Raw genomic sequence first — 24,913 nt, 5'->3', positions numbered from 1 at the left:
CTATTATGTCTGGTCTTTTGGACAATTAACATTTTGGGTCAGGGACCATCATTTTCTATATGCCTAGCATAATGGGACTCAGATGCAGAAGTCCTCTAGATGCAACCATAATATAAATAATACTTACCTCCAGTTAATACTTTTTTCTTCTCACAGAACTGCAGCTCAAAATATTTTATAAAACAGCTGGACAAATTATTCAGGGTTGTTTTAGCATGTCCAAAAGCCTCCAAGATACAGTTTACCTGCAATAAAATATAAAGGTAGTGAAGTGGCAATATGACAGGAAGTAAACAGGAAAGAGTTTCAATGTGTTTCAGTGGCAACTGTTGGGTGAATAGTACTTGAAATCAGGCCAGTTATTTGTGTGCCTATATAGCGCTTTTATTTCTGAAACTCTTTGCCAAGGTTCATAGGGAAATAAGGAGGGCTCAAAGGACAAAGCCTTTGTAAGAGAGACAAATTGGGTGAAGTGGTATCTTTTATTGGACCAACTTCTGTTGGTGAAAGAGACAAGCTCAAAGGAAACCTGCACATTACCTTCAAAAGATGAGCCTGGGAGCTTAAAATAACAACTTTGTTAGACAGTAAAAATCATGGACTCAATAAAGACTCCAGATTACGGCTAATTTTAACAATTTGTAACCCTCTAATACTCCTTTGTCCTAGGACTGCAGCGATATTAACTGCCCACTTCACTCTGAATGGTCTCTTGCAACGTATGTTAAGTCCTTATGCTTAAGAATCCGTTCCACCTTGTGTTTAGCTGTGACACTCTGAGTGCCTTTCCCAGACCTGAAGAAGAGCTCTGTGTAACCTCCAAAGCTTGTCTCTCTCACCAACAGAAGGTGGTCCAATAAAAGATATTACCTCGCTGACCTTGTCTCTCTCTAATATCCTGGCACCAGCAAGGCTACAACAACACTGCAAAAAACCTTTGTTGACAGACAGTGGTAGAGATCAGGAGGTAGAGCCACATCCTAGAAATAAAAAGTCACTTACCCTAGTTTTACACTAACACAACTCCATTGGGTCAGGTTCTCTGATGTACCAGTATCTGCCGGTTGTGGCTTCCTGATTCTCAGGCTAGCTGCATGCCAGTTGTGGCCCTGACATGCTTTAGAGCAGCCTCAGAGATGATCTAAAGAACACCAGCAGGCTATGGCTCCCCATGTAGTAACATTTCAGCTATGTTCCCTCCCATCCCTGACATGATTGCTTGGGGGCTGCAATAGGGGTTGTCATAAATATAAAGGGAAGGGTAAACCCCTTTAAAATCCCCCCTGGCCAGAGGAAAAATCCTCTCACCTTTAAAGGGTTAAGAAGCTAAAGGTAACCTCGCTGGCACCTGACCAAAATGACCAATTAGGAGACAAGATACTTTCAAAAGCTGGGAGGAGGGAGAGAAACAAAGGGTCTCTGTCTGTCTATATGCTGCTTTTGCCAGGGATAGACCAGGAATGGAGTCTTAGAACTTTAGTAAGTAATCTAGCTAGGTATGTGTTAGATTATGATTTTTTTAAATGACTGAGAAAAGAATTGTGCTGAATAGAATGACTATTTCTGTCTGTGTGTCTTTTTTGTAACTTAAGGTTTTGCCTAGAGGGATTCTCTATGTTTTGAATCTAATTACCCTGTAAGGTATCTACCATCCTGATTTTACAAGGGTGATTCCTTTACTTCTATTTACTTCTATTTCTATTAAAAGTCTTCTTGTAAGAAAACTGAATGCTTTTTCATTGTTCTCAGATCCAAGGGTTTGCGTCTGTGGTCACCTATGCAAATTGGTGAGGATTTTTACCAAACCTTTCCCAGGAAGTGGGGTGCAAGGGTTGGGAGGATTTGGGGGGGAAAGACGTGTCCAAACTATGTTTCCCAGTAAACCCAGTTAGAGTTTGGTGGTGGCAGTGGATATTCCAAGGACGAAGGATAAAATTAATTTGTACCTTGGGGAAGTTTTAACCTAAGCTGGTTAAAGTAAGCTTAGGAGGTTTTCATGCAGGTCCCCACATCTGTACCCTAGAGTTAGAGTGGAGGAGGAACCTTGACGGGGTACCACAGAAACCGGCTATGCTGGCTATGTGCCAGTTGGGGACCTCCCCAGATGGGAAAACCTAGCAGCTTTATGGCCCCTGTGCACCATTAGACTATCACAAAGGGGCTGGAGTGAGGGAGAGGATCTGGCTTATTGACTTCAAATAGAGTTACTCCTGATTTACACCAGTGTAAGAAAGATGAATCCAGCTCAGCTTTTTTTTTTTTTTTGGCAGCTCTCTATAAATGCATTTCCTTGATCCAACTTACTGGGCAAATTATTTTTTTAAACAATATATTTTGCAGAGTGAAAATAAGTTTCACTTTTCTCTCACACAAACAAATGACTGGTATATATATAACATGCAGTGGCAAATCCAGGTGCCATTTTTACACATTTTTAAAATATATTTGGTTAAAAAGTCTTACAATAAAAGTGTATTTTCTCATTTGGTTGAGCAAGGATTTGTGTGACTCCCTGTGAATTTAAGTCACTATATATCATATAGTTACATAGAATCATAGGACTGGAAGGGACCTCGAAAGGCCATCTAGTCCAGTCCCCTGCACTCATGGCAGGATTAAGTATTATCTAAACCATCCCTTTAGTATGTTTTTTTTAAACTAGATGGAGAGCCTGACTCAGAACTAATTTGCACCTTGCATTGTCATTTGCACCTTGGAAAACTTGGGTATAATGCACTACTACTATTTTACTACACAAAAGTGCAAGGCTGTAGAAAATCATGCCTAAGGTTGTATGTCTGTCATGGAAGTCATGACTTTCCATGACCAGCGTGACTTCTGCAGCGGCCAGTACGGCAGGCCTGTGGGTCTCCTGAGCAGCTCGGGCAGCCCCTGGGCCAGCTGCACCGGCTGCTACAAGGGCAGTCTTGGGCCACTGTGCCCCCCATCATCAGCAGCAGGAGTTTGGGTATGGGAAGGGGTGAGGACTCCGGACACTGCTTAGCTTGGGGAAGCGGCGACATCCCTTGGCTCTGTCCTAAGCGGAGGTGTGGCCAGTGGGGCTCTGTGCACTACTGCCACTCGCAGGCACTGCCCCTGCAGCTCCCACTGGCCACGGTTCCTGGCCAATGGGAGCTACAGAGCCAGTGCTCAGGGTGGGGGCAGTGCGCAGAGCTCCACTGGACGAGCCTCCGTCTAGGAGCCAAGGGACATGTTGCCGCTTCCGGGGAGCCATGCGGAGCCAGGTAGGGAGCCTGCCAGCCCCGACAACCCGTCCCCGCAGCAGCAGCAGGTGTCCTGCATTGTGCGCTGCTGCTCGCCCCCACCCCACCCCACCCCAGCGCCAGTAGTCAGGGGTATATAGTACAAGTCGTGGACAGGTCACGGGCCATCAATTTTTGTTTACTGCCCATGACCTGTCCATGTCTTTTACTAAAAATACCAGTGACTAAAACATATCCTTGAAATATTACAAATTTAATTAGCTATTTGTCCAGTAGATGGCAGCAGAAAATTGGCTAATTTAGTTCTGTAACTTCAGCAGGATTACATCAAGGATGAATTTGGCCAAGTGAGACTAATTCCACACTTGTGTAAAGACATACAACTCTACTGACTTTAATAGAGTTATGCATAGCTGCTGCACATATGAATTTAGCTCATCATGCTTACCAGTACTTCCTAAAAAGTAAATTAAAGTGAAAACCAAATTTGCCCTCCTATGTATGTGCTCATTTACTTTTTATGGAAAGCATCTTAACTGATCTGAATTGCACCTGCATGATTGTTGACAGAAGTTGGCCCAATGACAGAGACCAAGTCAGTGTCAGAGTCAGGAGCAGAACCCAAGTTTCCTGACTCCGATTCCTGTTCCGTAGTCACTGGACCATGCTGGTCATTTTCCCAGTTACTTATTCTCTGAGTCCTCCAGTTCTTCTTATTTATTTAATCTGAACTGTAGGAAAGGAAAAGCCATAGAAGATCTGATCTTGATTTTGAAATCATAACTGAGTTAAAATACAGGAGGAGGATTTATGGGCCAGGTCCTCAGGTGGAGCAAATCAGTGTAGGTCCACTGAAGTCAGTGGAGTTATTCTGATGTACACCAGCTTTAGATTTGACCCATTGTGTTTAACATAATGAACTAAGGCTTTGTTACTTGTATATAACTATGCTAGTACAACATCAAACAGGAGAATTTAAATGCACAAAACTGAAAAGTTACAGTTCCCTCTCTAACATTAACACAGTTTCATTGATCATCTATATTAAAGCATGTATTTTAAAAAGTATTGCCAGTGATTCAGACCTCTCTGTGTGATAACAGTGCAATGCAATAAAGTAAACACTGCTCTGAAAACTTTAATATTTGAATTTCCAGACTGTGGCTTCGTTTGAATGTATAATGCCTGAAGTAAATTCAGTTGTGCTTATTTCAATGTAATCAGATTTCAATACACAACTATTGAAATATGAATGTAGGTGTGTTTTCCAATAACCAGACATCAGTAGGACTCCTAACTCATCGGCATGTGAATGTACAAGATATGTATCTGCACATCTGTAGCTTCTCATTTGCAAATAATCACTGATGACAACAAACACTGTCTATTTGTGTCAGTTGTACTTGGCCAGTGTTTCTCTATCTAGAACGCAGCATGAATATTTCAGAAAGAAAATAGTGTGTTTTGAATAACCTGTGTGTCAGTTTCAAATGCTATTGCAAAAAACCCCCCAAAATTAGCAAATATCTCATTTTTATTGAAGATTATGCATATGACAAGTTTGTGTTCCAAAACAATGACAGTTTGAGCTCAGTTTAAGGGGTGATGGTGAGCGAGGGAGAGACTGACAAGTTTTTTAAAAGCAGAACATTCAGAAATCAGAAATGACTGCATGGATTGCAGATTAAAACATTTCAAATATTATTACTATGACTGTTCTTATTTGTATTCCCATAGCACATAGGAGCCCTCATCATGGTCCAGGATCCCATTGTGCTAGGCACAGTAAAAACACAGAACAGTCCCTGGTGCAAATAGTTTACAGTGTAAGAGAAGAGTCAACAGATGGATACAAACAGACAAATGGGGGGAGTATACGTAAACAATGAGACAATATTGGTCAATATAGTAGGCAGCGGAGCCGAGTCCAAGCATGAGTCATTTAGCCCAAAAGGTCATTTTGGAAACAGTTATAGATGTAAGCAGAGACAGGGTGGGCTCCACCCTGACATCTGGTGGTGAGGTGTGGCAAGTTGTGGAAAAGAACTTCAGGGGCTGATCTCATTTGCATAGGCACACCCACCCCGCCTAGAATGAGGCCATAACTGCCCAAATCGTCACTTTGGCTGCTGTGGGATCCCCAGTGTCTCTGTTATTGGGGCGGGAAGAATAAATTGTTAGTACCCTGATTATGGGAACTGTGCTTGGAACTGTACTTGGCCTTTTTGTTATGATGGAGGACTCACCATCAACTGAGTAGCACTCACTAGGCAAGGGACATGGGTTCCAAAACTCTGTGAATTGAGAGAGACTTGAGACAGGTATTAGTGCCTGGTGGTGTAGGCCCCTTTGTGAGGGCCTGAAGCACCAATTGCACCTCTGTCTCTCTCCACTGTGGAATGTCAGAGCTAATTTTGGGTCTATTAAGAGTTTTGTTACAGGTATTGTGCTGAATTCACTTCAGCCTTATAGTGCACCAGCACTAAGGCTCCCACTACTATGAGCTGAAATCACTGAGAGCTGAAATCACTGAGCACTGTGTCAAGTAGTGGGGAGCCGGAAGTTCTAGTGTGCAGTGGAGCCGGTCGTGAGACGGCGAGCTGAGCGGAGCCGGTCGTGAGACAGCGGTGTGTTCGTGAGACGGCGAGCTGAGCGGAGCCGGTCGTGAGACAGCGGTGTGTTCGTGAGACGGTGAGCTGAGTGGAGCCGGTCGTGAGACAGCGGTGTGTTCGTGAGACGGCGAGCTGAGTGGAGCCGGTCGTGAGACAGCGGTGTGTTCGTGAGACGGCGAGCTGTCCGGAGCCAGTCGTGAGACAGCGGTGTGTTCGTGAGACGGCGAGCTGTCTGGAGCCGGTCGTGAGACAGCGGTGTGTTCGTGAGACGGCGAGCTGAGCGGAGCCGGTCGTGAGACGGTGAGCTGTGCAGAGCGGAGCCGGTCGTGGTGGAGCGGAGCAGAGCCCTGTGGGGCAGTCAGCTTCAGGACACTTAAGGTGCCCCTTACCTCTTTCCCCCACACCCAGGCACATTTTAGCCAGATTGGGGAGTAACACTCTGCAGGTGAACTTTTGAACTCCGGGGCTGGACTTTTTTTTTGGACTTTGGGCGATTTGTGGATTGCTGGACTCAAGAGACGTTTGGGTTCTGGGACTCAAGAGCCTGAGGGAAAGGATGTGGCCCAAATTTTCTGGGGTGGGTCAGTGTTCATGGTTTGGTTAATGAACACTAGTTGTGGTGTTTCCCCAATTTAATGCTGATGTTGTTTGCCTCATGTTATTAAAGATTCTCTACTACACCAAGACTCTGTGCTTGCGAGAGGGGAAGTATTGCCTCCTTGAGGCGCCCAGGGGGTGTGTAAGATTTTCCCAGGTCACTGGGTGGGGGCTCGAGCCAGTTTTGCATTTGCTTTAATGAGAGGGAACCCCTGTGTATTGAACCCGGCCCTTGCTGCTATCAACTTGGCCTGGCAGAAGGGTTACATTTGTGGGGGCTCGTCCGGGATCGAGACTGGGTCAGTACCCCTCGCAAGCACATCTTAGGTGAGTCATTAAATTGGGAGAACCCAGAATCTGGTTGTTGTTGTTTTGATCTGTTATATTTGGGAAAGAAATTACAGTTTGTATAATGGCCCTACATTTGCTAGAGGATTGGTGCAAGGGGATGAATATTAACCCTAGGAACTGTGTCCTGGTGACCGGGGTGCCGGAGGCATTCGATGAAGGCTCAATAGAGCCTACCTTAAGGGCATCCACTGAGTACCTGAGTAAGTGTAAAATGCGTGGGCGCATATTTGTGAGGGAGGATGGAGATTTTGCTGTACTGTGTGAGCTGCCGTCGGCTGTGGACCCTCTACAGGTTCCAGGCACGATAGCAGTGGAAGATGGTGAGTGGAAGGTAATAACTACTGGGAGCCAGCCCACACCGGCTCCTGCATCTGAAGTGGAGTTTTTAAAGAAAATGTCAGCCTTTTTGGGGAGAGAGGGGAAGACCTTGGCTGATATGCCGGGTCTGTAGGGCCTTGACCCAGGAGTCCCAACCCAGGAGGCTGCTCCATCACCTGATGAGTGGGTGAAGGCTTTGGGGCAAGCATTAGAGAAGGTCGTGCCACCCCACCCTGAGTCAAGCCCCTATCGTAAACTGAGGCTGTTTTCTGGGGGTCCCACCCCAATACCCGGGGAGGAAGCATTTGAACCCTGGCTGGAGCACACCACTGAAATGCTGCAGGAGTGGGCAGTACCTGATGCTGAAAAGAGAAGGCGACTAGTAGAGTGCCTCAGGGGGCCAGCCCTAGATGTGATTCGCACCCTGAAGCTCAGTAACCCTGGGGTCAAGGTAAAGGACTGCCTAGAGGCCCTTGATCATGCCTTCGGGAGAACCGAGGGCTCAGAGGATGTTTATTGCAAGTTCCTCAATGCCAGGCAACAAAAGGGAGAGAAAGTTTCTGCCTACATACAGAGGTTGGAGAAATTATTACAGAGAGCCATCATGAGGGGAGCAGTAGCGGTTGAGCAAATGGACCGGACTAGATTGGCTCAGATTGTGAGGGGAATTCAATATCAGAACCCAATCCTTCTCCACCTTCGATTAAGGGAGCGCCAAGACAATCCACCGGGTTACTCTCGACTGATAAAAGAGGTCCGAGAGGAGGAAGAGAGGCAGGCAGCTGGTGAGGTTTGGGAGGTTCAGCCACCCCAGGCAACTGCCACAACATCCATACGAGCGCCCAAGGCGCTGATGGTGAATCCTCAAGAGGAACTTACCCAACGAGTGCAGGTCCTGACACAGAAAGTGGCTGAACTAGAGAATACCATCGATTCAGCAAAGACTTCAGCGTACAAGGAACCCCCTGTTACCACGGTCCAGAAGACTACATTTAGAACCTCTGCCCCACCCCGGCAACACGGGAAAGGGCAATCCTTCTTCTGCTACCGGTGTGGCCAGGATGGGCACATTGCTGCCAGGTGTCAGAATGCAGAGAATCCCCCGCTAGTATACCAAAAGCTGAGGACCACCTGGGGAAAGTCGGGAAACGGCCCCAGGGCCTGGGAAGGGAGCCGCCTAGGCCTGCAGGGTTTGGAGGCTCCCCTGCGAAGAACCATGCCACCCGAATCCCACCAGGATTGATAGGACCTCGAGCTGAGGTCACTGTAAAGGTTGAAGGGACAGAATGTAGAGCAGTGCTTGACACGGGATCCCAAGTGACTATCATATTCCAGTCTTTCTACCAGCAGATGCTTATGCATCTGCCTATACAGCCCTTGACAGGGCTTGGCCTGTGTGGTCTCAGCATGGATGAATACCCGTATCAGGGGTATGTCATTGTACACCTGGAATTCCCAGAAGAGATCGCTGGGGTAAGACAGGAGGTGGACACTGCAGCTTTAATATGCCCTGACCCTAAAGGTGTCTCTGATGTGTCCGTGCTGATAGGGACCAACTCCAGCCTCTTTAAGGTACTTGCAGATTACTGCAGACAGCGAGCAGGGGACCAATACCTGAATACCTTGGTGATACACACACATTGTGCTGCAGCCTACAGAAAAATTGAGGACGCAAAAAGAGTGATGCCTGATTTGCCGGTGGGAGCACTGAGGTACGCAGGCCCGGTCCCCTTAGTGGTGCCTGCAATGACAGAAAAGGAGGTGATTGTCATGAGTACCTGCCTGAAAGGCAATAAGAGAACATTAGCAGTGGTGGAGCAGCCAACTGAGGGAGGGCTCCCTGAAGGAGTGCTGGTTCTTAGTGGAGTCATAACCCTACCTGCTGAAGCCCAGGAAGAGGTGACTATACTGATTGCTAATGGGACAAGTCGTGATATTTTTGTGAGGCGAGGACAAAAGATAGCAGACCTCTTTGAACCCGAGTCAATTGTAACCCCCCAGTGTGAAACGCAAGTTCCGACGATAGACCCAGCAAAGTTTGACTTTGGAGATTCACCAGTGTCCGAGGAGTGGAAAGATCGCCTGAGGAAGAAACTTTGTGAAAGATCCAAGGTGTTCTCACTGCATGAGTGGGATGTGGGATGTGCAAAAGGAGTAGAACACAATATCAGACTACATGACTCTCGACCTTTTAGGGAGAGATCTAGGAAGATTGCTCTCTCTGAGATGGAAGATGTGCGACATCATCTTCAGGAGCTGGCTGCGAATGGCATCATTACAGAGTCCCGCAGCCCATACGCCTCGCCCATTGTGGTAGTCCGTAAAAAGAATGGGAAAATCCGGATGTGTATTGACTACCGCACCCTAAACAGCCGTACTGTGGTCGACCAGTACACTATGCCTCGAGTGCAAGATGCCTTAGACTGTCTGCTGGGAAGCCAGTGGTTCTCTGTGTTGGATCTTCGAAGTGGGTACTACCAGATCCCTCTGGGAGAAGAAGATAAGGAGAAGACCGCCTTCATCTGCCCATTAGGGTTTTATCAGTTCGAACGCATGCCCCAAGGGATTTCTGGAGCGCCTGCCACCTTTCAACGTCTCATGGAGAGAGTTGTGGGAGACATGAATTTACTGCAAGTGTTAGTTTATTTGGATGACCTGATTGTGTTTGGAAGAACCTTAGAGGAGCATGAAGAAAGACTTCTTAAAGTGCTTGATAGGTTGGAGGATTATGGTCTGAAGCTTTCAATTGACAAATGCCAGTTCTGCAGAACCTCAGTGAAGTATGTGGGTCACATCGTATCCCAAGAGGGTGTGAGTACTGATCCTGATAAAATAGAAGCACTCACTACATGGCCACGTCCAAGTAACTATAGAGAACTCAAGACCTTTCTTGGATTTAGTGGCTACTACCGCAGGTTTGTGAAAAACTATGCTACGATTGTAAAGCCTCTGAATGATCTTACCAGGGGACATCAGTCCAGCAAGAACAAATCTAAGACCAGGAATAAGGGGAGGTTCCCAAAGCCTCCTGTGCAGAGAAACTATGGCCCCTTTGCACCATTTGGGCCACGGTGGGATGAGAGATGTGAAAGGGCTTTTCGAGAAATCATTACTTGCCTAACTCATGCTCCAGTCCTAGTTTTTGCTGACCCAAGCAAACCATTTATCCTGCATACTGATGCCAGTTTGGAGGGTCTGGGAGCAGTCCTGTACCAGGAAGTGGAAGGCAAACATAAACCTGTAGCCTTTGCCAGCCGAGGATTGTCTGATAGTGAAACTCGTTATCCCACCCACAAGCTGGAATTCTTGGCCTTGAAATGGGCCATCACTGAGAAATTTCGAGACTACTTGTATGGTGCTCAGTTCCAGGTGTGGACAGACAACAATCCACTGACTTATGTGTTAACAAGTGCTAAGCTGGATGCTACAGGGCAGAGATGGGTGGCCGCCTTGGCTAGCTATGAGTTTAGCATTCAGTACCGATCAGGGAGAAGCAATGTAGATGCAGATGCATTGTCCAGGCGTCCACAGGCTCCAGAAGTTGCTGTGATACCTACAGATGGAGTGAGAGCTATTTGCAGTGTGAGTCGTCGAGAGCCAGAGGCCTGTGAGAGCCTTCAGGGATGTATTGCAGAAGCTTTGGGCCTGCCCCCTGAATGCATGCCTTCTGCCTCAGTGAACTATATTGCATTGGACCAATCTCCTTTGCCCATGCTCAATGCGGCCGACTGGCAAGAAGCCCAGCGGCAAGATATTGACATTCGTGATACACTACTTGCCAAAAGGGAGGGGCGAAGCCCAGCTGCAGTTGTCCCACCTAACCCAGAGGGTAAACTACTATTGAGAGAATGGACCAAATTAAAACTGATTCAGGGAGTGCTACACCGAATGACCACCGACTCTTTACAAAAGCAACGAGCACAACTAGTACTGCCAAAAAGGTACAGAGCCCTGGCCATGAGGGCCCTGCATGATGACTTTGGGCATTTAGGGATGGAGAGGACTCTGGAACTTATTCGTAGTAGGTTCTATTGGCCCCGAATGGCTGAAGATGTTCGCAGGAAATGTGAGACTTGTGCTCGATGTGTTCAAAGGAAAACTCTGCCCACGAGGGCTGCATATCTCAAGAACATCACCAGCAACAAACCTTTGGAGTTGGTATGCATTGATTTCTTGTCTGTAGAGGTAGACAAGAGGAATGTTGGGAACATTCTAGTAGTGACTGACCATTTTACACGGTATGCACAGGCATATCCCACACGTGATCAGAGGGCCACCACCGTCGCTCGAGTATTGTGGGACAAATATTTCTCAGTCTATGGATTCCCGGCTCGGATACACTCTGATCAGGGGCGGGATTTTGAGTGTCACCTTCTGAAGGAGGTGCTGAAGATAGCAGGAATTAAAAAGTCTAGGACAACGCCTTATCACCCCCAAGGTGATCCCCAGCCAGAGAGGTTCAACCGAACCCTATTAGATATGTTGGGAACTTTGCGACCAGAGCAGAAGGCAACCTGGAGCCAGCATGTCGCATTTCTGGTGCATGCCTACAATGCCACAAAGAACGATGCTACGGGAGTCACCCCATATCTTTTGATGTTTGGGCGAGAACCAAGATTACCCATAGACTTGTGCTTTGGTGTATCAGAGGATGGAGATAGCTATGAAACTCATCAGCAATACGTATCCCGACTAAGAGAAAGGCTGCAGGATGCTTATCGCTTGGCTACCGCTGCGGCTCGGAAGAACGCAGACCGCAACAAACATCGATATGATGCTAGAGTGCGATCGCAGGAGCTCCAGCCGGGGGACAGAGTCCTGCTGCGAAATTTGGGTATCGCTGGCAAACACAAGATAGCTGACAGATGGAAGGCAATACCTTACCTGGTGATGGAAAAGCTGGGAGATCTGCCGGTCTACAAGATCAAACCTGAAGACAGTCCAGGGCAAATAAAGACGGTGCATAGAAACCTTTTGCTCCCTGTGGGGGAATTGGTAAGCACCCCTTATGAGATGGGCCATGACAGGGCAGCCGGGCAGAACAGAAGTGCTAGACCAAAGCTGCCATCCAACACAGACAGTGAGCCTCCTGCAGCTAACTTACCCCTATTCTGCACATCTGAGAGTGAGTCTGAGGAGGAAGACACAACCCTGGTGTATCCTGGGATGGAGACAAGATTTCAGTCTCGACCAGCTGAACCGAATGAGAGTTCTCCCTTTTCCACCCTAAACCCTATGGCGGAATTATTTAGGCCCCTTTCTGACACCCCTGTGCCGCTGATGAGACCCCCGTGTGATGACACACACAGGTTATTGGCCAGTGGAGACACTCAGGTAGAGGATGTCCTGGGCACCTTGGACCCTACCGCATTAGAACTAGGAGTGCAGGGGCCTACGCCAGTAGCCAAGAGACCCTCAAAGGAAGCCTCTCCATCCATCAATCAAGAGGACGTTCCCCTTACCTCAGCAACAGAGATTCTCAATAGACGAGACAGGGTGATAAGACCAGTAAAACGGTTAACTTATGATGCACCTGGGGTGACTAGTGAGGAGCCAATACATTTAGCACACAGGATTGTGGAAGCCAAAGTGGGCTTTCTGAGGCCTTTTGGAGGAAATCAATGAGTTGGTATAAAGGGAGTATGATTTGTCGGGACGCCAAATTCTCGGCTGGGGGGAGGATGTAAGCAGAGACAGGGTGGGCTCCACCCTGACATCTGGTGGTGAGGTGTGGCAAGTTGTGGAAAAGAACTTCAGGGGCTGATCTCATTTGCATAGGCACACCCACCCCGCCTAGAATGAGGCCATAACTGCCCAAATCGTCACTTTGGCTGCTGTGGGATCCCCAGTGTCTCTGTTATTGGGGCGGGAAGAATAAATTGTTAGTACCCTGATTATGGGAACTGTGCTTGGAACTGTACTTGGCCTTTTTGTTATGATGGAGGACTCACCATCAACTGAGTAGCACTCACTAGGCAAGGGACATGGGTTCCAAAACTCTGTGAATTGAGAGAGACTTGAGACAGGTATTAGTGCCTGGTGGTGTAGGCCCCTTTGTGAGGGCCTGAAGCACCAATTGCACCTCTGTCTCTCTCCACTGTGGAATGTCAGAGCTAATTTTGGGTCTATTAAGAGTTTTGTTACAGGTATTGTGCTGAATTCACTTCAGCCTTATAGTGCACCAGCACTAAGGCTCCCACTACTATGAGCTGAAATCACTGAGAGCTGAAATCACTGAGCACTGTGTCAAGTAGTGGGGAGCCGGAAGTTCTAGTGTGCAGTGGAGCCGGTCGTGAGACGGCGAGCTGAGCGGAGCCGGTCGTGAGACAGCGGTGTGTTCGTGAGACGGCGAGCTGAGCGGAGCCGGTCGTGAGACAGCGGTGTGTTCGTGAGACGGCGAGCTGAGCGGAGCCGGTCGTGAGACAGCGGTGTGTTCGTGAGACGGCGAGCTGAGTGGAGCCGGTCGTGAGACAGCGGTGTGTTCGTGAGACGGCGAGCTGTCCGGAGCCGGTCGTGAGACAGCGGTGTGTTCGTGAGACGGCGAGCTGTCCGGAGCCGGTCGTGAGACAGCGGTGTGTTCGTGAGACGGCGAGCTGTCTGGAGCCGGTCGTGAGACAGCGGTGTGTTCGTGAGACGGCGAGCTGAGCGGAGCCGGTCGTGAGACGGTGAGCTGTGCAGAGCGGAGCCGGTCGTGGTGGAGCGGAGCAGAGCCCTGTGGGGCAGTCAGCTTCAGGACACTTAAGGTGCCCCTTACCTCTTTCCCCCACACCCAGGCACATTTTAGCCAGATTGAGGAGTAACACTCTGCAGGTGAACTTTTGAACTCCGGGGCTGGACTTTTTTTTTGGACTTTGGGCGATTTGTGGATTGCTGGACTCAAGAGACGTTTGGGTTCTGGGACTCAAGAGCCTGAGGGAAAGGATGTGGCCCAAATTTTCTGGGGTGGGTCAGTGTTCATGGTTTGGTTAATGAACACTAGTTGTGGTGTTTCCCCAATTTAATGCTGATGTTGTTTGCCTCATGTTATTAAAGATTCTCTACTACACCAAGACTCTGTGCTTGCGAGAGGGGAAGTATTGCCTCCTTGAGGCGCCCAGGGGGTGTGTAAGATTTTCCCAGGTCACTGGGTGGGGGCTCGAGCCAGTTTTGCATTTGCTTTAATGAGAGGGAACCCCTGTGTATTGAACCCGGCCCTTGCTGCTATCAACTTGGCCTGGCAGAAGGGTTACATAAAAGTCCAAAAAAGAGTGGTTTAGACTGGAGTGTCCATCTGAACTTTAACCATCTGTGTTCCTGCTGTAACAATATGATAGGTGAGTTGTGCTGTCCAGTTGAATGAAAACTTTGGATTTAGTATTTACTGTCACAGAAATAGATTCTGCTGTTGGACAGAAGTGGCCAGTTCCCATGCTTTCCTGTTTCCAAATAATCACTGATGGAAGGGTTGTCTATTTGTGTGAGTTGCACTTCAAACTTCAGTGAGGTTTTTACCCACGAAAGCTTATGCTCAAATATACCTATTAGTCTTTAAGGTGCCACCGGACTCCTTGTTGTTTTTGTTAGAGAATAGTAATGATAGTACTGTATGTATCACCAAGACACAGTGATTTCCCTTAAAACTTTCCAATTTTGTCTCCTATAAGATTACTTCAGATACTGCAGTATTTTTTATACTTGGCAGAAGGAATACCAGGAGGGAGAAGGTGGGTGAGGAAGCTTGAAAGCTTGTCTCTCTCACCGACAGAAGTTGGTCCAATAAAAGATATTACCTCACTCACGTTCTCTCTCTAATGTACTGGGACCAACAATGCTACGGCACTACTACATATAAGGAACACCACAGACACAGATGGAACCTTATTTAGTTATCAAAGGCAATAGGAATGTTTTTAAGGGAGAGCACTGTACTATAGACATTTCCTATATGTAGAAGCAAGGATGAAAATCAAAATGACCACAAACCATATTAGCAAAGCTGGCTTCCACATGTGGGCAAGACTCACCAGCCAGACACCCAGGAAAGAATTCTCTGTAGTAACTCAGATTCCAAACCATCTAACATCCCATCACAGGCCATTGGGCATATCTACCACTGATAGTTGAAGATCAATTAATTGCCAAAATTAGGCTATCCCATCATATCATCCCCTCCATAAATTTATCAAGCTTAGTCTTGAAGCCAGATATGTCTTTTGCCCCTATTGCTTCCCTTGGAAGGCTGTTCCAGAACTTCACTCCTCTGATGGTTAGAAACCTTTGGCTAATTTCAAGTTGCAGTGGGGGAGGTTTAGATTGGATATTAGGAAAAACTTTTTCACTAAGAGGGTGGTGAAACACTGGAATGCGTTACCTAGGGAGGTGGTAGAATCTCCTTCCTTAGAGGTTTTTAAGGTCAGGCTTGACAAAGCCCTGGCTGGGATGATTTAACTGGGAATTGGTCCTGCTTTGAGCAGGGGGTTGGACTAGATGACCTTCTGGGGTCCCTTCCAACCCTGATATTCTATGATTCTATGATTCTATGAAGTCTAAACTTCCTGATGGCCAGTTTATATCCATTTGTTCTTGTGTCCACATTGGTACTGAGCTTAAATAATTCTTCTCCCTCTGTGGTATTTATCCCTCTGATATATTTATAGAGATCAATCATATCTCCTCTCAGCCTTCTTTTGGTTAGGCTAAACAAGCCAAGCTCCTTGAGTCTCCTTTCATAAGACAGGTTTTCCATTCCACGGATCATCCTAGTAGACCCTTCTCTGTACCTGTTCCAGTTTGAATTCATCTTTCTTAAACATGGGAGATCAGAACTGCACACAATATTCCAGATGAGGTCTCACCAGTGCCTTGTATAATGGTACTAACACCTTCTTATCTCTACTGGAAATACCTCTCCTGAGCCATCCCAAGACCGCATTAGCTTTTTTTCATGTCCATATCACATTGGCAGCTCACAGTCATCCCGTGATCAACCAAAACCCCGAAGTCCCTCTCCTCCTCTGCTACTTCCAAGTGATGCGTCCCCAGTTTATAACAAAAATTCTTGTTATTAATCCCTAAATGCATGACCTTGCACTTTTCACTATTAAATTTCATCCTATTACTATTACTCCAGTTTACAAGGTCATCCAGATCTTCCTGTATGATATCCCAGTCCTTTTCTGTATTGGCAATACTCCCAGCTTTGTGTCATCCGCAAACTTTATTAGCACATTCCCGCTTTTTGTGCTAAGGTCAGTAATAAAAAGATTAAATAAGATTGGTCCCAAAACCGATCCCTGAGGAACTCCACTAGTAACCTTTTTCCAGCCTGACAGTTCATCTTTCAGTGTGACCCGTTGTAGTCTCCCCTTTAACCAGTTCCTTATCCACTTTTCAATTTCCATATTGAGCCCCATCTTTTCCAATTTAGCTAATAATTCCCCATGTGGAACCATATCAAATACCTTACTGAAATCGAGGTAAATTAGATCCACTGCATTTCCTTTGTCTAAAAAATCTGTTACCTTCTCAAAGAAGGAGATCAGGTTGGTTTGACATGATCTACCTTTTGCAAAACCATGTTGTATTTTGTCCCAATTACCATTGACCTCAACTACTTTCTCCTTAAAAATTTTTTCCAAGACCTTACATACTACAGGTGTTAAACTAACAGGCCTGTAGTTACCCGGATCACTTTTTTCCCCTTTCTTAAAAATAGGAACTATGTTAGTAATTCTCCAGTCATACGGTACAACCCCTGAGTTTACAGATCCATTAAACATTTTTGCTAATGGGCTTGCAATTGCATGTGCCAGTTCCTTTAATATTCTTGGATGAAGATTATCTGGGCCCCCTGATTTAGTCCCATTAAGCTGTTCAAGTTTGGCTTCTACTTCGGATGTGGTAATATCTACCTCCAATCCTCCTTCCCAACTGTTATCCTACCATTATCCCTAAGCTCATCATTAGCCTCATTAAAGACTGAGGCAAAGTATTTGTTTAGATATTAGGCCATGCCTAGACTATCCTTAACCTCCACTCCATCCTCAGTGTTTAGCGGTCCCACTTCTTTCTTTGTTTTCTTCTTATTTATATAGCTATAGAACCTTTTACTATTGGTTTTAATTCCCTTTGCAAGGTCCAGTGCTACATGGCTTTTGGCCTTTCTCACTTTATCCCTACATGTTCTGACCTCAGTAAGATAGCTGTCCTTGCTACTCCCTCCCATCTAGCACTCCTTGTAGGCTTTCTGTTTTTTCTTAATCACCTCTCTAAGATGCTTGCTCATCCATCTTGGTCTACAACTCCTGCCTATGAATTTTTTCCCCTTTCTTGAGATGTGGACTTCTGATAGTTTTTGCAACTTTGACTTGAAGTAATTCCAGGCCTCCTCCACCTTTAGATCAACAAAGCACCTAAAATATTTCAATAGCTAGGGCAGGATCATGCCCTATGTAAGTATGCCTGTGGAATTCACAATTTCCCTCTAAGTAAAAATCTCTTTTCTTGGTCAAAATACATATTGATGCTATGTTCTGAAACAGCTCAAAATGCTACTTACATGTTTTACCTTTGAATCAAAGGTACACCTGCTGGAACTGGATCTGCATGTCAGGTGCTTCACTATTTGTTTGCAGGCTTCAGTTTTCCCAGAACCACGTTCTCCACTGCAGAAAGGAGGGAAGGGAGAAAAAGGCCACTGTTTAATTTTTTGTCTCAGTTTTATACATTACATTATTTACATGCTCTGTTATCCCTACTGGAGTAGACACTCCAGACAAATGTTAATTCCTAATAGAGGCATTATTAGGAAATAATATTATCATTAAATAATCTGGATATTAAATACTCATGAACACCACATAAAAGACAAACTGGCTCATAGTCTATGATTACAGACACTAGCCAGTATATGCACAATCATAGAATCATAGAATATCAGGGTTGGAAGGGACCTCAGGAGGTCATCTAGTCCAACCCCCTGCTCAAAGTAGGACCAATCCCCAACTAAATCATCCCAGCCAGGGCTTTGTCAAGCCTGACCTTAAAAATCTCAAAGGAAGGAGATTCCACCACCTCCCTAGGTAATGCATTCCAGTGTTTCACCACCCTCTTAGTGAAAAAGTTTTTCCTAATATCCAACCTAAACTTCCCACACTGCAACTTGAGACCATTACTCCTTGCTCTGTCATCTGCTACCACAGAGAACAGTCTAGATCCATCCTCTTTGGAACCCCCTTTCAGGTAGCGGAAAGAAGCTATCAAATCCCCCCTCTTTCTTCTCTTCTGCAGACTAAACAATCTCAGTTCCCTCAGTCTCTCCTCATAAGTCATGTGTTCCATCCCCTAATCATTTTTGTTGCCCTCTGCTGGACTCTTTCCAATTTTTCCACATCCTTCTTGTTGTGTGGGTCCCAAAACTGGACACAGTACTCCAGATGAGGCCTCACCAATGTCGAATAGAGGTGAATGATCACGTCCCTCGATCTGCTGGCAATGCCCCTACTTATACAGCCCAAAATGCTGTTAGCCTTCTTGGCAACAAGGGCACACTGTTGACTTATATCCAGCTTCTCGTCCACTGTAACTCCTAGGTCCTTTTCTGCAGAACTGCTCCCTAGCCATTCGGTCCTTAGTCTGTAGCGGTGCATGGGATTCTTCTGTCCTAAGTGAAGGACTCTGCACTTCTCCTTGTTGAACCTCATCAGATTTCTTTTGGCCCAATCCTCTAATTTGACTAGAGATTTTCCACTTGTCCTCAGATTAGCAAAGAGACAGTCAAAAGTTGAAGTTCTTATCCTCTGTAGTGTTCTAATAGCAATGCTGTTACCTTTCCTTTTAATGAGCCTAACAATTTGATCATACCAATGCCAAGCTACCTGGGGCTTTGTGTTTGAAGGGGGATGGGAGTGGCAAAGGTGAGAAGAAAAGAAAGAGATGGAAAATTACAAGGAGAATGAGGAATGGAAGAGAAAGAGAATGAAGAAAAAGACAGCACAGCCCAAAGTTGGCTGACATATGACACGGTGACATGCTAGCAATTTTCCTTTTGCTATGTTACCCTGCTCTCTCTGAAAGCTGCAGAGTAAAATTTACGGCTCCCCAATCTCTGAAGTGCTACATACTCAGACTTCAGAGATTATGAATATAGTTTCATTTCATTCCTTGCACATGGAGAAGAATAAACGAAGAATGGGAGGGAAGTACCGGGCAAAGAAAACAGGTTATGGGATGTAGGAACAAGAAGGTGCGGAGGAGACAGAAGAGAAGGGGAAAAGGAAGTGACACCACAATATCAGCAAGGAAATAAACACAACAGAAATAAAGGAGTGGAAAGGAGAAAGACCAGGAGAAGAAAAATACAGAATTAAAAATCCATAGTATCACCAATATGCATGGATACTGAGGCAAGCCCAATTTGAAAAGCTATGAAGGGACCATGCAGAGCACACATTTCTCAATAGACAATTGAATCAAGTAAACTTCAGTTATGACTACAGAAAGGCGAGCAACTACATATACCCTCCCGCTTTACTTATCTATCAAGCTAACTTTAAAAAACTGTTTCTACAACAGCCCATGAAAATGTCATAACTATAATGGTTACGGCAGGTGATGAGCCTGTTGCCTATTGAGGGAACCATGTGACCTTCAGTCTCGTTCCTGGTGTCAATGGCAGATGAACAGAAGAGATTTTGGCATATATTACTAGTTTGTAGAATACAACCCTTCCCCCTGCTGCCACTTCAAGCCTGGAGAAGACAAGGATACAAAAAGTGTGCAGAGGAAGAAAAAAAAAGAGAAAAGGGCTTTATAAAGAGTCAGGAACTTTGACAGGGGCCTCTCAGCCCATCTCTACGGTGTATGCACACAGATCCTGTACATATGACAATATTTGCCTAGTGATCTCCTGTCCTAGATGGCAAGACTGTCCTTTTCTCTGAATCTATGCAGAATGAGACTGCCTTTGCTATTTATGGTTTTTCACTAATTTAAACTATTGTTGTTTTAATCTTGTAATTTTCTATCATCATTTAGAGTCTGATCCTGCATTCTTTGTACACCCAAAGCTCCTACTGAAGTGGATGGGAGTTTTTGGCTGTGCAGGGCTTTTCAGAAGCCTTGCATGTCTTTTATGCAAAGCACCTAAAATACTTCAGTAGCTAACATTTTTTTAAAAAATCACCACTGAAGTCAAGGAGTTCATTGGCATACCTAATCTGGGTTTAACATCCCTGTGGGATTGACAGAGTAAAGTCTGCAACATAAATGCACTATCCAAGGCTCCAGTCATCAGCATTTGGTTTCCTGGAAAGTTTCTCCTGGAAAATCTGATGCTATTCAAGGTTGTTTTCTGAAATCTGCCTGGTCCCAGATAATTTAATACCCTGCAAGGTAATAATTTCTGTATTCACTAATGCATTAGTTTGCAAGAAAGGGGTTGGAAACAAAAAAAGTTTCTTAATCAGACCCCACTGTATTCATTTTAATGATCTTAAAAAATCAGTCCTGCAAAAAGGTCAGTGAACTTCTGCTAGTGGCATAAGCTGAATGGAAAGGTCAAAGTAATAGCCGTGCTAAGGACATGAAAACTCATGTTTGATTTACCAAGTAGCAGAAAGTGTACTGGCATGGAGAGTCATTTAAGTGTTTCAGTGAATGTAAGTTTAATCACATGCATTCATGTTAACATAATAAATATCACATACAGGGATTTTCCCTTAGCAGAAATCTCTGTAAGGGGTGGAAGGGTTAACCACTGAATAGAACTTCAAGCTGTAGCAGGAACTGGTTCTGTGGGAGAAAGGGACAAGCACAGTAGCAATAACGGCAGCTTTGAAACTGCATTTGCATCAGAAGAAGAGAAGTTGCAAGCAGCACCACATACTCTAAGGTACATGGAAGCACAAAAGGTCTACTGGGAGTAAAAACAACCACCCCAATCCTCTCTTTTCCCCTTCCCAAACACCTCCTCCCAACAAAGTTCTGCCTTCTTTGAAAAAGCTCCAAAATAAATAAAACATGCAGTCTGGGTTAAGTAGCCCACAATGAGCTAGGTGCGGTGCAGACACACAAAAGGCAAATGCTGCACCACAGAGCTTACAACCTAAAGAGCAAGGATCAGACAAACGTGCGGGAAATTATACCAAACTCTGTATAACCAAAGCTGTCAGAGGGACACGAGGCACATGTCTCGTTTGTTTTTCTATACCTATATCTACATATAAAATCTATCTCTTCACAGTCATTGTATTTTTATTCTCCCTTTTCTCTTCTTTTTTATTTCTTCTTCTTGCCCCCTACCTCTAACCACTCCTGTTTCTCACACTGAACACTCTTTCTCCAATCTGGCTTCCTTGCTCCCCTCCCCACCCCTGATCTAAAGCTGAGTGTAAGAAGCTGATATCATAGGGAATCAAAGCCACTACATAATTAGAAGACAACCTCAATGGTCTCAAACATCTTTCTAACGAGTCTAAAGATATTGGTGGGTTTGCTGGAGATTGGGGCAGAGCCCTCATGTCTTTTCTTGTCTGTCTTCCCAGAGCCCTTCAGTCACTTCCTGCTGGTGATGGGATGTTGGTACTTCATGATTAGGGTCCCACCAAATTCACAGCCAGTAAAAAAGCACCACAGACTGTGAAATCTGGTCTCTCACTGTGAAATCTGGTCTTTTGTGTGCTTTTACCCTATACTATACAGATTTCATGGGAGAGACCAGAGTTTCTTGAATTGGGGGTCCTGACCCAAAAGGGAGTTGTAGGAGGGTCGCAAGGTTACTTTAGGGAGGTCGTGGTATTGCCACCCTTACTTCTGTGCTGTGTTCAGAAGTGGGTGGTGAGAGAGTGGCGGCTGTTGGCGAGATGCCCAACTCTGAAGGCAGAGCCCTGCCAGAAGCAGTGCAGAAGTAGGGGTGGCAATACCATACCATGCCTCCCTTGCTTCCGTGCTGCTGCCTTCCAAACTGGATGGCTGGAGACTGGCGGCTGCTGACTGAGGGCCCAGGTCTGAAGGCAGCAGCGCAGAGTAAGGGTGACAGTACCCTACCATGCCATCCTTACTTCTGCACTGCTGCTGGCGGCGGCTCTGCCTTCAGAGCTGGGCTCCTGGCCATCAGTCGCTGCTCTCTCGCCACCCCGTTCTGAACTCAGCGCCACCGCCTGCAGCAGTGCAGAAGTAAGGGTAATAATACCGCAACCCCCCCGACAATAATCTTGTGACCCCCCCCCACAACTCCTTTTTGGGTGAAGACTCCTACAATTTCAACACTGTGACAGCTCAGATTTAAATAGCTGAAATCATTAAATTTACTATTTTAAAAATCCTATGACCCTGAAATTGACCAAAGTAGATCGTGAATTTGGTAGGCCCTAAATCATGATTCCTTTACCCTCATCTTTGTAGTAGGCATTTTTCAAAGGGTCAGTAACAATGCTGTATCACAGTGTTCTTAGGGGATAAGAAGCAGCCGTAGTGGGACATTATGTTTTACATAAGCCACGATTCCATATATGTACTTGGTGTTAGTTAGCATAGAAACCTACTTAACATAACAGTCACCTCTTTGTGGGGTCTGTTACAGAACAGACACCACAATTTAGGGAGTAAGAGCACATTTAGCGAATGCTCCCAAACAGCAAAATGAAGAGCTTCTGCAGCCTGGACCTGAAAGGAATCGACTCCACTACGCAAACATCCAGTATTTTATAATCACCATTTCTGGCTAAGGACAGTTGTAGTAATGGTGGCACACTTAGTACTGTACCCCGCCCTCTTTATTTGCTGTTTCATCCTTACGTTTCTGCCTTCACACTTAAGTGGTAGCACTAGCATTCTCCCTTTATGACAGCACTACCTCGCAAATCCTGTCTTCCTCAATCCTATGGCCACTAGCAGAAAAAAAACAATAGCAAACCTCAGGCATTACTTGTCCTCTGGTGCTATCATCTTGTTATTCTCTCATATCAAGACAAAATACAGATCCTCTCACTTCACCGCACAGAAGATCGATCAAGTTATCAGAAATAGGACAGCAGTGACTCTGCAGTCTTTTCCATAGCAGAGAATGCTAGTGAGCAAAAAGTTTTTCTGAACAATCATAAATCAAAGTTCTAAACAATCATAAATCAAATCAAGCAAAGCTTTAGATGTTAGCAGCTCTGAAAAGCAGGCCCCAAGTAACTTGTAATCCATTAATCCCAAATCCTGGTTTAGGGGTACAATCCTTAAAATTTTGCAGCCAAATATTTGCACTCAGCAACATTTAGCTGGTTGACTATGTCCTGAGATTTGAATACACTATTCTAAGAAATTATTATTCAGTTTCTTTAATGCCAGAGTTCATTTCCTAACAGTAGTTTCCTTAAAGAAGGTTTCAGAGTAGCAGCCGTGTTAGTCTGTATTCGCAAAAAGAAAAGGAGGACTTGTGGCACCTTAGAGACTAACCAATTTATTAGAGCATAAGCTTTCGTGAGCTACAGCTCACTTCCTCAGATGCATATCGTGGAAACTGCAGCAGGCTTTATATATACACAGAGAATATGAAACAATACCTATTCCCACCCCACTGTCCTGCTGGTAATAGCTTATCTAAAGTGATTTCCAGCACAAATCCAGGTTTTCTCACCCTCCACCCCCCCACACAAATTCCTATTAATCCTGGGCTATCACCAGCAGGAGAGTGAATTTGTGTGGGGGGGTGGAGGGTGAGAAAACCTGGATTTGTGCTGGAAATCACTTTAGATAAGCTATTACCAGCAGGACAGTGGGGTGGGAATAGGTATTGTTTCATATTCTCTGTGTATATATAAAGCCTGCTGCAGTTTCCACGATATGCATCTGAGGAAGTGAGCTGTAGCTCACGAAAGCTTATGCTCTAATAAATTGGTTAGTCTCTAAGGTGCCACAAGTCCTCCTTTCCTTAAAGAAGGGCTTTCCAGGATCAGTGGGCTTTTTCACCAAGTCTTTTCTAGAATTGGAGACTTCCAGGAAATGTTAAAATGTAACTAACACATCCTCCATATATATTTTTCAGTTTTTACAAAAAAACCACTACAAGTCCATGTGCATGCTTCCATGCAGGCAATACAACATTGGCATAATGAAGACTTTCACCACAATGATATAAGAGCAAAAATACATCATCCTCTACCTCTCAGACAAAAATGTGAACAGATAAACTTTGCACCATGCCCTGAAGGTTAACAAAATCAGGCTTTGATGAGCCTATCATCTGGTTTATTTCTACAAATGTATGTCCAATAGGAAGAGCTGAAGGAGAAGGGGGAAAATCTAGCTCTGAATAGTTCATTTCTGAGCAAGCAGTATGCTGGATACTGGCAAATCAAGAGAATTGCTGTTAGGCCATGCGGAACAGTTTGTTTATGTACACAGGGATGCCCCTTGAATCCTCTGGAGAGATCTTGATGAAACTTCCATGAAATTGAAATCCTCTCGCAAAGGTTTCTAGGGATAGCAGACTTATTTTTTACTTAGTGATAGGACGCTTTCCCACGCCAGTCAGCAATAACTTCAGTGGGCACCATTGTAGTACACAGACTACAATGCCAGCAGCCAGCAGCAACTGTGCCTTTGCTGCCTTTGTTACCCTCAAGAGTGAGGTATCAGCTCACACCACCATTACCCATGGAAAATGGTGCCAGCATTCAGTGCCATTGCCCAGTACTTATAGTTTCATGTTTCCAAGCAAATCTGTCTTCATTTCTCCCATCCGTGGCAGGTCACACTCACCATGGCTGGTGCTGCACAAGCATTTTAAATGCACAAGCACTCCAAAGCAGAAGTGTCAATAAACATATCTTTTTACAGCTTTAT

The 24,913-nt window shown here is 45.4% G+C and overlaps 1 protein-coding gene across 5 annotated transcripts in view; it reads right to left on the bottom strand.

Annotated features, from left to right (window-relative positions):
* Positions 1-24,913, bottom strand: part of MYO16 (myosin XVI) — a 637,262-nt gene that overhangs the window by 252,048 nt on the left and 360,301 nt on the right. For all 5 annotated transcript variants that reach the window (XM_084616853.1, XM_084616854.1, XM_084616856.1 and 2 more), the window contains exons 14-15: positions 17,640-17,745; positions 128-245 (exon numbers count right to left, since the gene is read on the bottom strand). In XM_084616853.1, the coding sequence (XP_084472979.1) occupies positions 128-245; positions 17,640-17,745 (224 nt within the window). The remainder of the gene's footprint in view (positions 1-127; positions 246-17,639; positions 17,746-24,913) is intronic.

This window comes from Lepidochelys olivacea, assembly GCF_965140295.1.
Source record: "Lepidochelys olivacea isolate rLepOli2 genome assembly, chromosome: 1".
In the NCBI taxonomy this organism is placed as follows: Eukaryota; Metazoa; Chordata; order Testudines; family Cheloniidae; genus Lepidochelys; species Lepidochelys olivacea.
This window is presented reverse-complemented; position numbering and strand designations above follow the sequence as displayed.